Below are 15064 nucleotides of genomic sequence, written 5' to 3'. Positions count from 1 at the left end.
TGTCTACTTTAAATCGCAGTTCTTGGCCGGCTATCTTGCCGCGAACTGTCCAATCTGCTCCCGCGCCGTCAGTTATGCCGCACACGCCGATATTCAAGATATCGAAGTGATCATCGGCCTTTTGTGCTTTGTCGACTTGGTTTATCTGGCGTCTTCTGCAATATGCCGCGAAGTGGTTCTTTTTCTTGCATGCGTAGCAAAGCTTTCCGCGAGCCGGACATTCTTCTGGCGCATGAGTTCTTCCGCATTGACGGCATCGATATTGTTTTTTGCTGTCTCGTTCAGTTTCTCTCGTGTACTCTACTTGCAGCCTTTCCTTCGACCATGATGCATTTTGCTGCGCAGAAACTTCGGCTGCTTTGCACATTTGCTCAGCTTTCTGCAAGCTAAGGTCCTTCTCGCCAAGTAACCTCTGCCTGAGCTTTTTATCGTTGATGCCAAAGACCACTTGGTCCCTTATCATGGATGGTTCAAGCTCTCCAAAGTTGCAGAGTTTCGCTTGCTTCTTGAGATCCCGCAAAAAGCTTTCAAATGGTTCTGCCTCGTCCTGCACTCGAAGGCGGAAAACGTGCCTTTCATAAACCTCATTTCCTTCGGGGAGACAGTACTCTTCAAACTTCCTGACCAAAGTTTGATAATCTTCTTTGTCCTCACCTTCGGCAAACACGAAGTTGTTGTACACGTCCAAGGCATCATCACCTGCGGTGCTGAGAAGTATTGCCGCTTTTACGGCTTCCTTCCTTGGCTTGTCTGACGACGTCGCTGTGATGTAGAGTTCCAACTTTTGCTTAAACAGTAGCCAGTTTCTTCTCAAGTTTCCAGAAAGCTGCAACGGCTCCGGGGGTTTGACGGCGTCCATTCTGCTGCCGCGACAAACACTTCTGACACCATGTATCGCGTTTTGAAGTAATGGACCGAGGCGACTTGTTGCTGAACAAAGAATGACCAACTGGTCGTTTATTCATACGCTTATGTACTTGCGTAAGCAGCGAGGGAAAGGAGAGCCAGGGAAAGAAGCGGCAAACGATATCGGCGCACATGCGCGATAGCCCATTCTGATACACAGATGTCCGTGGAACCTAAGTCTCTCAATAATGTTCAGAACGAGCGATGATGTCGTAGGTGTTCAAGATCAGTGGCAACGTCAGAAAACAATCACCGTAGTTGCTCAGTGGCTATGGTGTTGGGCTGTTGAGCACGAAGTCGCGGGATTGAATCCCAGTGACGGCGACCGCATTTCCATGGTGGCGAAATTCGAAAACACCCATGTACTTAGATTTCGGGGGACGTTAAAGAGCCCCAGGTGGTCCAAATTTCCGGAGCCCCCACTACGGCGTGCCTCATAATCAGAAAGTGGTTTATGCACGTATAAACCCCATAATTAACGTCATAAAACCGGATAATTCGGCCACCTCCCGCTTTCATCACTCATAATTCACATATCAGACAAGACGATATGCACAGCCATGTTCATTTGTGTGCTTATTCATTCTCGCTTGCAAACATGATTCTGAAACGTTAGGATCATCATAACTAACTTTGTAGCCATAACCATAGAGAGAGAGAGAGAGAGAGAGAGAATAAACATCATTATTGGGTGAATGCAGCTTTGGAGAGGCGTCCTCATTCCAGAATGCCTTGAGCTCGGGCCGCGTCCTGGGCCCTCGCAATCAGCCGTTGCTGATCCTCGAGATCGGAGCTGGCCAAGGCTCTCTCCCAAACCTCGTTAGTGGGGTAAGGGTTCGGAGGATTTAATAGTGCCGCTCTGCAACCCCCTACTATGTGTCTGAGGGACCCGGGCTCTGCGCAGAAGCGGCATTGCGGAGAGAGTTGTGTAGCACTTGGTTTTGAGGCCGTTCTTCGGGGGTTCACATTGAACAATGCGTTCTGATCAGATTATGAAATCAGGGATTAATGCGGAAATTTTCATTTCAAAGATTGACACCACACTCTTACCTTTTGCAGGGTGGAATGAAAGCTGTCGTGTGGACGGACGTGTTCCAAATATGCCTTATGTTTGGCTCCATGCTCATGATCGCCATCCGCGGAGCGTACGACATCGGCGGCATGAAGGTCGTCTACAACAGTGCCTCCGATGGAAACAGAGTCGAATTCTTCAAGTAATACACCACCCTTGTGGGCATGCTGATAGTTTAGTTTACTATACGTGGCTTCTTAGCCTAATAGAAGACAACGCGGACGACCTCCTTCTATAAATAAGAACAAGGTCGCACTGAGTTCCACCACTTCATCCCATCGCCACGTTCTTTCTTTTTCAAGCGAAGCTTGTATTGGCTCACAAGTTTCTGTGGCCATATAGTCACGTGAAAAAAAACTGTTGCTCCCGGAGCAGACACCTGCGGGAAAGGACGGCTTGATGAATTGACAGCGGCGTCGGCGCCGGAGCGAGAGACATTAGGCGCGCTCTTAGGCTGCATAGGCGCGCGCTCACGCCACGAGCGCAACCAATCGGAGCCGTTTCCCTTCCTTCGGGGAGGAAAAGGCCAGAAAAGGGCTTCGCACGCGCTGCGCCCGCTTCGTTTCCGTTCAGTTCATTCTAGGAAAGCAGATGGGACGGCCACGCGTTTTGCGTTCCCCCGAGGAACTGTCAGCCTTCGACGAGCGGCATCGAGAATACGCCTGTGAAAAGGCTCGCTGTTACCTTTGGGTTACTTAACCGTGACGAAGGTCAGGTGCACGCAGGACACGCTTCGCTTATCCCAATTTCCCGGTAGAGGAAGTGTTGCTCATTTTTTTGCGACCTCTATAGATGTACTCAAAGGTGACTCCAATCTACACTAGGTTAAGCACAATCGGCACCAGTACCAGTGTCCGCTCAATGTGTGGTTCAGAATTTACGCCGGTGCTATCGTCGGTCCCATCTTCTCCGATCACACATTGAACTGCTCAGCGTTACCTGAACGAAATCCTTGAAGGAGTGGTGGATGAGTTTCTCAGCGAAATCCCACTGTCACGTCTTCCACTTCTGTGGTATCAGCAAGATATGACACCCGCACACAGCAGCAGCCGAGCACGAAACTGGCTGGATGCGGCTTTTCGTGCGCAATAGATTGGAAGGCACGGACCTGTAAATTGGGCGGCTAGGTCACCTGACCTCTCCCCACTTGACTTCTTCCTTTAGGGTTATGTGAAAGATCGTGCTTACGTGATCGAGACGGACGTCAGATTAGTTCAAGGCAAGGCTAGCGGATGTCTGACGTAGAATTCCGGTGTCGATCATCAAGAAAGCCACTGAAGATGTGATAAAACTGACACAGTAATGCGTAGCTGCGAAAGACCTATTCGAACACGTCCTCTAGGCTGGTGTTCAACGGAGCTTACGAATCATAGATAATAAGGGCACACTGAAATTTGATGGTTTTCTTTTTGTGGAGACATCCTGCTTGCCAATTCGGCTCATTTAGAAGTAGTATGCTTACTTTCTTGAACGTATCGGTTTCGCCTTTTTCTCTACACGTTGGCCGCTTCCCGGTCTGTTTATTTCACTTTTGTTTTTCGACACGAACGTGTTTTTGCAGCACGCATACACTTTCATGAAAAATAAAACACTCACTTTAATTTGGCTGTGGTCCGAAGCAAGTTTGTGGCGCGAAATATAGCTTCGCGCACACTCTTTCGATGAGGTGAGAGCTAAGCCGCGATTTTGAAAGATTTTGTGCATATTACATTGTTTTTCGCATTTCGTGCGTGGTCAGAGCAGCGCTTCGGCCGCGTTATCAAGGGACATTTGTTATCAATGTGATCGGTCGGCCTTGAGAGACGGATAATAAGTGTGACGTAGAAATTAGAAAAAGGAACAGCTGCGAAGCCATGAAACCTGCTCTTGATGCTCCTTCCATACCCTTATCAAGTTATGGGCTGTCTCTTCGGGTTTGCGACAGGCAATTCAGTTGCTTTCAATTAGCTTATTTGAGGGTGCTACTTTATAATGCTGGTGGGAGTGCACTTTTCGTACGTCGTGAGGCCTTCTTTTTTTTTTTTTGCAGTCAGAGAAATATTGTTCGCAATTAATACGTCGCTTAAAACACCGCAGTAGGACTTATATTAGGGTGCCTACAAATGACTCATTGACACTTTGAAAATTAGGACAGCACTTCGCTATAGTTAGATAATTCATTAGGATTACCGAATTAAATCTCAATAACGAAAGAATTACTGGCGGCTACTCCACTGTACTGGAAACTGTTTTCTTCGAGTGACACAACTGCACCTATTTTAAGTCTTGGTGCGTGATAATGTGGGAACACTATAATTCACTCAGTAAGCGAAATGAGGCCAAGCTGGATTCACTCGAAATCAGCATCAATAGCAGTCATGTGCAGGTGCGCTTATACTTGGACTCACAGAAAAAGAAAAAAAAAGAAGGCGCAGAGGCTGCAGTTTTGATAGCCAAGGTGATAGCCAACTTGATAGCCAAGTTGATGGCCAATTTGATAGTTGATGCAGTTGATAGCCAAGTATGCGACAATTACACGAAGGAAGGTTACTCCACCGAGAGGACACAGGCTGCGAAATTGAACGGCCTCGATCCTACTATGAGGTCTTGTATATACTGATATAGCGCCGTCACTTCAGCGCTCAATTCTTCGAGGTTACACGAAGCTCCTTCAAGTGCATCAAATATAAATATATATATGGAGTTCGGAGAGCTGGTCTGACCCCAGCCTCCTCCCCCCTCTCCCCCCCCCCCCCACCGTAAAATTGAAAACTCTCCGCCTATGCAGGTTCTATCAAACTCTGGACTGGACTTTTGAGCCTTACAATGAGCACTAATGTGACCTGAGAGCTTTTTTCCCATATTATATCGATGCCCATACAATCTGTCATTCAGACATCTGCCCGTTTGGCCAACATGTGATGAACCACACGACAAAGAAACAGAATAAACTACTTTCTATACACAGCCAACATGCTTCTGCCCATGCTTTTTTTTTGCGCACAGCTGTTTATTTTCACCATTTCCTGCATTCATCTTGGCACACATCAAACGAAGACGTTTCGGAACGGAAAATAAAACCCGAACACCTGCTCGTTTGCCTACTTGTTCCAGATTGTGAGATACGCCGTGAACATATGGGATGATGACAAACCTGGTTCCTGAAGGGCCTGCTCGACCCTGGTCTACAATGTTACGTTCCTTGAGCTGCCTGAGCATTTTTTTCTGCAACAGATATGATCACATGGTGAGAATAATGCGCTCCTTTGAGGCGGCTGACCTGATAATGAAAACTGCTTTGCAGCCGGTGCACACAAGACTGGTTAAGTGCATTGGCCGGCATGATTGAATGATGCTTCTATTCATTACTTTTGACTGAGCTGAATTGAAGGAGAGGATCGGTTTGCTAGCCCTTGGATTGAACTGCCAGCAAACAAGACATGATGAGAAAGTAATTTGAGGATGCAAGATTGTTTTAAACTCTCAGTTCAATCCAAGCGCTAGCAAACCCATCTTCTCCTTCAGTTCAGCTCACTCAAACGTAATAAAAACAGGCATCATTTAAACATGTCTAACCAACGCACTTAACAAGTCTTGTGTGCACCGGCTGCAAAGCAGGCTGTCCGCCGCTTCAAAGGGGCGCATTATCCTCACCTTGTGATCATATCTGCAGCAGAAAAAATGTTCAGGCACCTCAAGAAACCTAACATTGTAGACCAGGGTCGAGCAGGCCCTTCAAGAACCAGGTTTGCTATCATCCCATATGTTCACGGCATATCTCACAATCTGGAAAAAGTAGGCAAGCGAGCAGGTGTTCGGGTTTTATTTTCCGCTCCGAAACGTCTTCGTTTGATGTGTGCCAAGATGAATGCAGGAAATGGTGAAAATAAACAGCTGTGCGCAAAAAAAAAAACATAGGCAGAAGCATGTCGGTTGTGTAAAGAAAGTAGTTTATTCTGTTTCTTTTTCGTGTGGCTCATCACATGTTGGCCAAACGGGCAGATGTCTGAATGACAGATTGTATCAGCATCGATATAATATGGAAAAACAGCTCTCAGGTCACATTAGTGCTCATTGTAAGGCTCACGAGTGCACTCGAGATTTTGATAGAACCTGTGTTTTGAACAGAGCAGATGATCAACAGACAAGGGACTTATTGAAAGCGCTTGAGACCAAGAAGCGTGGCGATGCTTTTATCAGCGAACCCTCGTATTCTCTATTGACAAAGGAACTGGCATACCTTGGGAGCGGTGCTTAGAAACTGTTCTGTATAGTGTTTTCGTTGTATTATGCAAATGACGGCACTGTTCTTTCTTGATGTTTTGACTCTTGGCAGCAGCTATTTCTTACTGTGTCGAGAAATAAAACGCTCAGTTGTTAGTGCGCCTACGTGGTTGTCCCGTGTCGTCTTCCTTCGTCCGTCGTTTTATTTGGCGCTTTCGTTGAAAACATGTATAACCAACTCGCCGACCAGCACGGGCTCAGTAACTTCATCTAAGCGAAACATTGTGTACTTGCTGACATACAATAAAAGAACCACATGAAAGCTATATATCTACTATATTAGCATGCAATAGCATGAGTCTTGATACGTTTAAAAAACTATTCTATGGGGCATTCGTATAGAAAGCGAGAATTTCCTCTTTATTGAAATTATAGTGATGTTTAAGCATATCGAAACGCCTTATCGTGCATTCTTAGAGCTGTTCTCTCTTTTTGGCTATGCCACTGTATCCTGGCGAAGTTCGGAGTGGCGCCACTTATGGCTTCGTTGGAAGAAGAAAAATAAAGCAACTTATTTTTTGTTGTTGTTGTTGTTTCAAAATATGTGAGCGAGATAATCTCTGAGGAGCAAGAAAGATAGGATTTGCATTTTATCGATATTTAAGTAAAATCACTTCTTCTATGACCAGAATTTTCAGGCAATTTTAAAAATATGCATTCGTGTTGAAGCAACAATAATCAGTATAGCTTTTTTAACGTATTAAGGTTCTTGCAAACCACTGAGCTACAAGACCTTATTGCTTATCTTATTGCTACCTCGTTGCTTAGCGTATAAAAAGATAATCTGTTTAGAACGGTGGCCGGTGTAGAATATATATATATATATATATATATATATATATATATATATATATATATATATATATATATATATATATATATATATATATATATATATATATATACTTACACTGCTTTATAAGCTGAAGAAACCTCGCTATTTTTTGGTATTAATCTGCTTAAACACAAATTTCTTATGGTTTAATTGGCATTAGAAAGCAGGTTATGATAATTGCCGTTTTACATCCGCTGCATATTTGCAAAAGGGTATGGTGTGTAAAAACGGTGCCTGCATGTGAAGACATTTGGTATATTTTTGTTCCTGAAATATATAGGCTTGCTGCAAAAAAATGTTCGTGCCGTTGAACATGATATGTATAAATTATGAAATGAAGCAATGAGACCGAACGTATGAGGCTTATAGGCAGTGCTCTGACTTGTCGTGAAATCGCCCAGGTTCGTTTTTTTTTTTTCTACTGCAAGAAAACTTGAGATAACCCTTGTACGGCCGGTTGCATATTTTGAGATAGTGGTAGTGTACGAATAAAATTTTCTACCCATAAGCTTCTTGCCCAACACTGCAAGCTTAAAATAAAATTTCCCGTTGATACAATACCATCACTTCAAGACGGCATACGAATTCTATGCTCTGACGTTTGCACACAAGTGAGGTGTGGCGCAATCCGTTGTGAGAGGAAAGGCACGCGAAAGTTGTATACCGGTAACCAGGAAGTGTGCTCTTGAATGAAATGTGCCACATATGCTTGAATATATTGCAAACATGATGGCACGGTAAGTTTGCACATTTATAAGATTGCCAGACAAGCTTAACGTAAAGTGAAACATCTGTGCGAGGAAGTAAAGTTCACCTTGTTCGCACAGTTCGCCGGTTTTTTCGTGGTGAGCTGACCTCCTCTTGTGCAATTTATTGCTCACCAGCTTCAGCCTCGACCCGACCGAGAGGCACACCGTCTGGGGTCTCTTCATCGGCTGTTTCTTCACTTGGATGTCGGTGTACGCAGTCAGCCAAGCAATGGTTCAGCGATACCTCACAGTTTCCAGCATGAAGGGTGCTCGAATGTGAGTTCAACAAAAGTCCTTACTTATTTCCTCAAGAATTTACGCAATTAGAATGTAGAGCACCTCTCGTCTTTGCTCGCGAACTTCGACTGTTATCTAAGCTTGAAAGTGTCAACTTTATGACATTTTTGCACTCTCGAAAGTCATGCAAGCTACCTGCTGGCGCACATTGACCTATGCACGAATGCACAAGCATCCACCGTGTAGCATGCACGCATGCAGAGGTAACTCTACTCTGTCTCAGTAGTTCCTTGCAGCACTGGGGAAGCTACAAGAATTATTAACCAATAGGAAGGCCGAATGCACTTCGAGATGAGCTCATCTGCGCTGCGTTGTTTGCTCAGTACCTGCTTGCCATCCTGTCGATACACGTTCCATAGTTGGTGTATTGGCGCAAAAGTGTTTTGACGTCATAACTATAAGCTTTGTTTGCATGCACGCGACCGCGGCGCTCCGCTTCACCTGTGCGCTTTTCCTGCAGTTACGTTGCAGCTTCTTTGGAAAGTAGTAAGGGCGAACGCCCTCATAAATTACCTGCGGCATAGCATCTGTTCGGCGTCTGCTTGGTGTTCGCTCGCACGCTAGAGCAGGGTAGTAAATTAATGATGCAGTGAAAAATTACGCCGTTAGAGCGTTCCTCATCGCCAGCGCATCACCAACGTTAATGGTTTAAACGAACCAGTTTTAAGGCTCGGAGCCATGTCTGTATAGTCCTAGCTACGCGAAAACAAACAGCTCATTTCAATAATTACTACAAAACATACCTAATGCTTTGACCTTAGCGTGAGATGAGACTTAGCATTGACGGATTTTGCAAGTTGTTTTCTTGCTGACAGGGTGGAGAGCGAGTCGTCGTCGTCGTCGTAATCATCATCATCATCATCAGCCTACTTTACGCCCACTGCAGAACGAAGGCCTCTCCCTGCCATCTCCAATTACCCCTACCCTGCGCCAGCCGATTCCAACTAGCACCCGCAAATTTCCTAATTTCGTCGCGCCACCTAGTCTTCTGTCATCCTCTACTGCGCTTTTCATCGCTTGGCACACATTCTGTAACACTATTGGTCCGCCGGTTATCTATATCTAACCTACGCAATACATGGCCTGCCTAGCTCCATTTTTTTTTCTCTTAATATCAATTACAATATCGGTTAACCCCGTTTGCTCTCTGATCCACACCGCTCTCTTTCTGTCTCCTAATGTTGCGCCTAGCATTCTTCGTTCCATCGCTTATTGCGTGGTCCTTAGCTTGTTCCCGAGTTCCTTTGTGAACCTCCAAGTTTGTAGCCCATATGTTAGCACCGGTAGAATGCACTGATTGTAAACCTTTATTTTCTATGATAATGGTAAGCTTCCAGTTGGCATCTGACAATGTCTGCCGTATGTACTTCAGCCCATTTTTATTCTTCTGTAAGCTTCCTTCTCATGATCAGCGTCCCCTGTGAGTGATTGACCTAGGTAAACGTACTCCTTCACGGACTCTACAGGTTGACTGGCAAACCTGAACTCTTGTTCCTTTACCAGGCTATTGATCACTATTGATCATTATCTTTGTCTTCTGCATATTAATCTTCAGCCCCACTCCTACACTTCCTCTGTTAAGGTCCTGAATCATTTGTAGTAACTCGTCTCCAGTGTTGCTGAACAGGACAATGTCACCTGCAAGCAAAAAGTTTGTTGAGATGTTCGCCATTGATTATCACTCCTAAGCATTTGCAGTTTAATAACTTGAATGCTTCTTCCGAGCATGTAATGAGCAGCATTGTAGAGATTGCGTCTCCTTGCCTGACCCCTTTCTCTATAGGTAACGTTCTACTCAAAGCGGGTGGTCGGCGCTGTATGGAATCAGTCATGTTACTATGCAGCGATGGCGGTTAATGCGGCTATTACCATTACTGGCTGTAACTGCCACGGCGATTCGCGGTATACGACGTGCATACGCAAGCGCCATAACATGCCACATATCGCGGTGGCGTGTCACGCAGCGAGCAAAAATTAAACTCTCTAGCGTGGCGAATAATCAGTCAGTTACGCCCCGAACTATATACCGCTGCACAATAATATTGCCTGTGTATGCCTCGTTCCTGCGGCAGTGCTGCAATACCTACAACACCTATTTCTCAGGCAAAGCTAATTTTTATTCGGGCCATGCAGATGTAGAGATTAGGGGCTAAATTGAGGTGACGTATAGAAGCGACCATGCACATGTGCACCTGGCATGTGTAACACGGTGCCTTTTTTGCTGCAGCGCCATCTGGATCAACCTTCCTGGACTGACGTTTTTGATGTTGATCTGCGCTCTAGCCGGCCTCGTCATGTACGCACGGTACCAAGATTGCGACCCGCTGCTGACCAAGAAGGCGACAGCCCCTGACCAAGTGAGTTGTAAGCCTTTATGATTGCTGGTAAAAGAGGGGATACGGTGCCGAAGAAAGGTTGTACATATTTTTATAGGTACCTTTCTTATTTGTTTTCAATTTGTATGCTAGTTTCTTTTTTTACCTATCACAAATTGTATTTTTTCTCTGGACTGAGAAATATGCTGGGTGAACCTTTTTAGTGGACACAGATTTTTTAATATAATGTTCTATGGCAGAATTAGCACTTCAGCGCTATATGCTGGATTGTTTGAAGAAGCAGTCTTGCAGAACAAATCGCAGTGTGACGTTGGCAAATTAACAAAGCCACATTAATCAACTCTGTATTTGCACGTGACGCAATAACAACTCATACTTCAATGTTTGCTCTAGCTGCTTCCTCTATACGTCATGGACATCCTCGGAAGCCTGCACGGAATCCCTGGCCTATTTGTCTCCGGCATATTCAGCGGCGCTCTGAGGTAGGCTTTAACATATACTTATAGCAATTCACATATGGTGTAGAACTGGGTCTTGCCACCATTTGTTTAGACAAAACGTCAGCTTTCTCGCTTTCTTTAGCGCTATAGGCATGCATGGCCAAGCCGAGCAGTCGCTTTAACGCATGGACAAAGGTGCTTATCAATATGCACTACACCCTCGGAATTAAAAAAAATAATAATATCACTCAAGCGTCGACTGCACGACTGACCTACAGATCGGTGACATGCAGACGCACTGCAGATCGCACTGCCTGTTACCGCTTTGCAAGGGCTAGAAGCGGTCAGATAGGCGACACTATGCGCAAACGCGCAAAGCGATTTCCGACGCGAATGTCGCGTGTTACGCTGTTCGCTTCAACAGTGCACACGATATTCCCTTGTATCTTAAAAACAAAGGTTACGGCGCTAAGCAGACGAGGACGAAGTGAGACACAAACGACACATACGAACGCCATATATGTGGCGCCCGTTGTGTCGCACTTCGTCCTCGTCTGCTTTGTCCTTTAACCTTTTTTTTTAAGTCATGAACCAACTAGCTCAGCAACAAGTTTTGTTAATTCCTTTGTGTCCATGATGCCCCATCTCGCATCGCCACAAACAGCCGAGTCGCGCGGCTACAGGTGCCTGCAATGATCACTTTTACTTAGAGCGCAGCTCGTAGGCACCCGTTCCTACGACGAGCGTCGACGTAACCGAGCAAACGAGCACAGCAAAAGATGAAAGAGCTCACGCAGAGCGCAGCGGGGGACGAAAGACGCGAGAAGAAAAGCGTAGTGTGGCGACGATGGCTACGAGATGGCGCCAGAGTAGCGCGCATAGTCTGGGAGGTCAGTCTGCGGCAACTGCTCTCAATCGCGCCCACGCGTCGCCCACGCGCTGCCTCTTGCGATCTCCAGTTAAGCGAGGCAGTCGCGCCAGACTTCGCTCCGTTTTCAACGTACCGCACGAGACAGATTGTCCGCGCCAGCCAATCTTTCGCGAAATGAAAACGCGTATAGAGCTGCGCTCACATTTCGTATTAGGAAGTCTCGTAATCGTCGGTGAAGTTTCTAATGCCAATACTTCACATATGTTCGCAAGCTCCCTTTTCTTTTTATTATTTATTTCTTTCCACATGTGCGGGTGCGAATATTACGGGGGGGGAAGACATATAAGTGAAAAGCGCCCCCCCCCTTCATCGCATACGAAACATCTTAACATTCTCACAAACCGGCTTTTCACCTACGCGACTGCTTTGGTATTCATTGCAGGGCATGTATCCTGCTGATGCAAACAGCGTAGCAGACGATGCTCGCACCGGAGAGTGCTTTGTGCGCTTGCGCACACTGTCGTCGTGCTCGCCGCTTCTCGCCTGTATGGGGTAAAGGTATGAGGCGCTGACATGCCGTGCGGTCGACGGTGTTGCTATATTATTAAAGCCTTACAAGGGTGTGTGCTCATATGCAAGCGTGTACAATGGTACAAGAGTGTACAAAATTCAAAGGCGAAAAAATGCAAACCAAGCGAAAAGCTGACATTGACAATTGCACAGCGTTTTGTGTGGGATTAGGGTTCTTTTCTTGGACCCGATGTCATGTTCGAATGTATACATCTGAATTGTTCTCGTTAAAAGCTCCATCATTCTGCTCAAGTGTTTCAGGAAAGATATCATCCTCCGACTTCGGTATTCGCTTTATCTTGGGATTCTGGTTCCTGGAGAATTCTCCGACGTAGTCATGTGATTCTGAATTAGAGATATTTTAGATTCCGACATTTCAGATTGCTCACCTAGCCTTGAGATCGCTGCTCTCAGCTATTTGCTTTCTTTCGTTAGCTGAGAGCGTTAACATTCAACTTTGTCGAGCTCATCATTTAGGAAGTCAAGGCTACAGTAATAAATTATCTAGTTTTTGTCCTTATCGTGTGCTGCCACCTGAATATGAGGTCATTCGTTCTTGTCGGTTTTTTTTTTTCGAGGTTCTTCGCAATATCGCCTATGATACTTGTTGTACAGAGCTACAAGGCAACAAGGTGCATAAAATTGGCAGCAGTCTAGGCAGCAAGAACAAAATTTCGCGTCAATGCTTGAGAGAAACAAAGCATTCTAACCTGCAGCAAACACAAGGCGATGTGTTGTGAATTTATCGGTCTGCGCATGCTGCCGCCAGAATGGTTCCAGTCCAACGATGCAGGCGTTTACGTAGCAAGGCTCTCTGTAGCGGATGTAACGTCGCCGTGACGCAAGAGATGGTGGTGTTTGGTGGCGTTGGAGGCGTTTTCAGGCGGTCTTACGGGCTTGAATGCCGGCACGCTCTGAGCTGCAGTTAACGGCGACGTATTAGGACAGTGTCGAGATGCCTCTGCTGCCGCCGAAGTGTATACGAAGGCTATACGTCAATGTTTAAAAATACGTATCTTTTAAGAACGAACGCGGTCAATATGTGAGTGCAAAGTCTGCTAAATTTAGTGAGGTTTTCAATGGAATTGGCATTACATCCCCACCGTGACATATTTCTCGAGTTCTGCTCTTTCGATTCTTTCACTATGTTGTTCGTTCAACTTGAGTGGAGAAATTGAAAGAGGAAAAGAAAACGCCGCAGTGTCGCGGCGCACTCGAGGGGGCGTCGAGCGAGCGGCATCCAGCTCTCGCCTGCTTCATTCCAGTGGTGCTGGAGGGCGAAGGAATGCTTAAGTATTTAAAACAAATGCAGCACGACAAAACCAATTTCATTTGTGGCTCTGTCAATTTAGAAGAAATGGCCGAAATGGAAACGAAATAGAAGACAAACGCAAATAAAGACATTTCGGGGCGTTGTACATGTGACACAACAGCAGTGCTAACGTTCAGTTGTTACTAAAAGCGACGACTGGCGGCATAACTGTCCAAATGCGTCAAGGAAGGCCGGAGAAGGGAGTTTGAACTGCAACTTTTCTGGCGCAGTTCGTCTTGAACGTGGTAAATCATCCTAGATGGTCTCTCTCTCTCTCTCTCTCTCTCTCTCTCTCTCTCTCTCTCTCTCTCTCTCGATATATATATATATATATATATATATATATATATATATATATATATATATATATATATATATATATATATATATATATATATATATCTGTCACTTCAGCTTCTTTATTTTTTTTTGCAATGTCATGCAGTTTCCGCAAGAGCAACTCGGAATACACAATTAGACGTGTAGCCCTCACTACATGAAATAACTTGTTCTCTGCAACTGGACACGCGCAGCCATATTAGTGCGGTTACCTGTTTGGCTTGCTACTCTTGTGCTTTAATGCCAAATTACTTTAGCTGTGTTTCACTCATTGCAGCACGGTTTCATCCGGCGTGAACTCCCTGGCTGCCGTCACACTCGAAGACATCATCAAGAGGTATATCAAGAAGGACATGAGCGACCGCTACGCTACGAATCTCACCAAAATGATCGGTACGTTTCAAAAGGATATTTGCCAAGACTGGTGGTGTCATTTTGATAAGATTATTATATGACCACCTTGCTTCTGCCGCGAATCGACGTGACTGCACAGATTTAAATTTAGTTGATTTTATCGTTGTTTTTTCTTGTCCTGTCAGCCATGTCGTTCGGCCTGGTCGCCATTGCTCTCGTCTACGGAGCCCAAATGATGGGCAACGTTCTTCAAGTAAGCAATGCGAAGATTCTCAATACGCTGCATTCAGACAAGCGAATATGGCATCAGGCTTATACGTGACAGAGTGGCTGCGGCACGGCTAGTTCGCGATAACTTGTTAGCGAACAGCCATAGCGTTTTCGGTGTTCTCGTGCTGCTACACGTTGGGAAAGTCCGCATACCGCGCAGACAAATATTTTGTGAAACTGCTGTGGCGCTCTCGGAACTGAAATTCTGTGGAAAGAGTGAGTTTGTCCCTTGGGAGATTTGCCCGCCGCACTACACGAAGGCGCTTGAAGCAGAATGGGAAGGACGGTGGTTAGAGGCAGGCGTGTAAATCGCATTTCTGATCTCTGCTGAGTTTTGTGCGAGCAGCCACTGGAAAGGCGGACCTCTTCGTGGTCCTGTGTAGTGTCCTCATATTCACACACTGTTACAGCCCGCCCTGGTTACTCAGTGGCTGTGGCATTCTGTGGCTC

At 45.6% G+C, this 15064-nt stretch overlaps 1 protein-coding gene across 2 annotated transcripts in view; it reads left to right on the top strand.

The window, feature by feature from the left end:
* Positions 1-15064, top strand: part of LOC135906998 (sodium-coupled monocarboxylate transporter 1-like) — a 68969-nt gene that overhangs the window by 40728 nt on the left and 13177 nt on the right. For both annotated transcript variants that reach the window (XM_065438650.2, XM_065438651.2), the window contains exons 6-11: positions 1966-2120; positions 7961-8101; positions 10350-10479; positions 10852-10940; positions 14268-14383; positions 14530-14597. In XM_065438650.2, coding sequence (XP_065294722.1) covers positions 1966-2120; positions 7961-8101; positions 10350-10479; positions 10852-10940; positions 14268-14383; positions 14530-14597 — 699 coding nt within the window. The remainder of the gene's footprint in view (positions 1-1965; positions 2121-7960; positions 8102-10349; positions 10480-10851; positions 10941-14267; positions 14384-14529; positions 14598-15064) is intronic.

This window comes from Dermacentor albipictus, chromosome 1 (assembly GCF_038994185.2).
Source record: "Dermacentor albipictus isolate Rhodes 1998 colony chromosome 1, USDA_Dalb.pri_finalv2, whole genome shotgun sequence".
NCBI classification, from domain to species: Eukaryota; Metazoa; Arthropoda; class Arachnida; order Ixodida; family Ixodidae; genus Dermacentor; species Dermacentor albipictus.
This window is presented reverse-complemented; position numbering and strand designations above follow the sequence as displayed.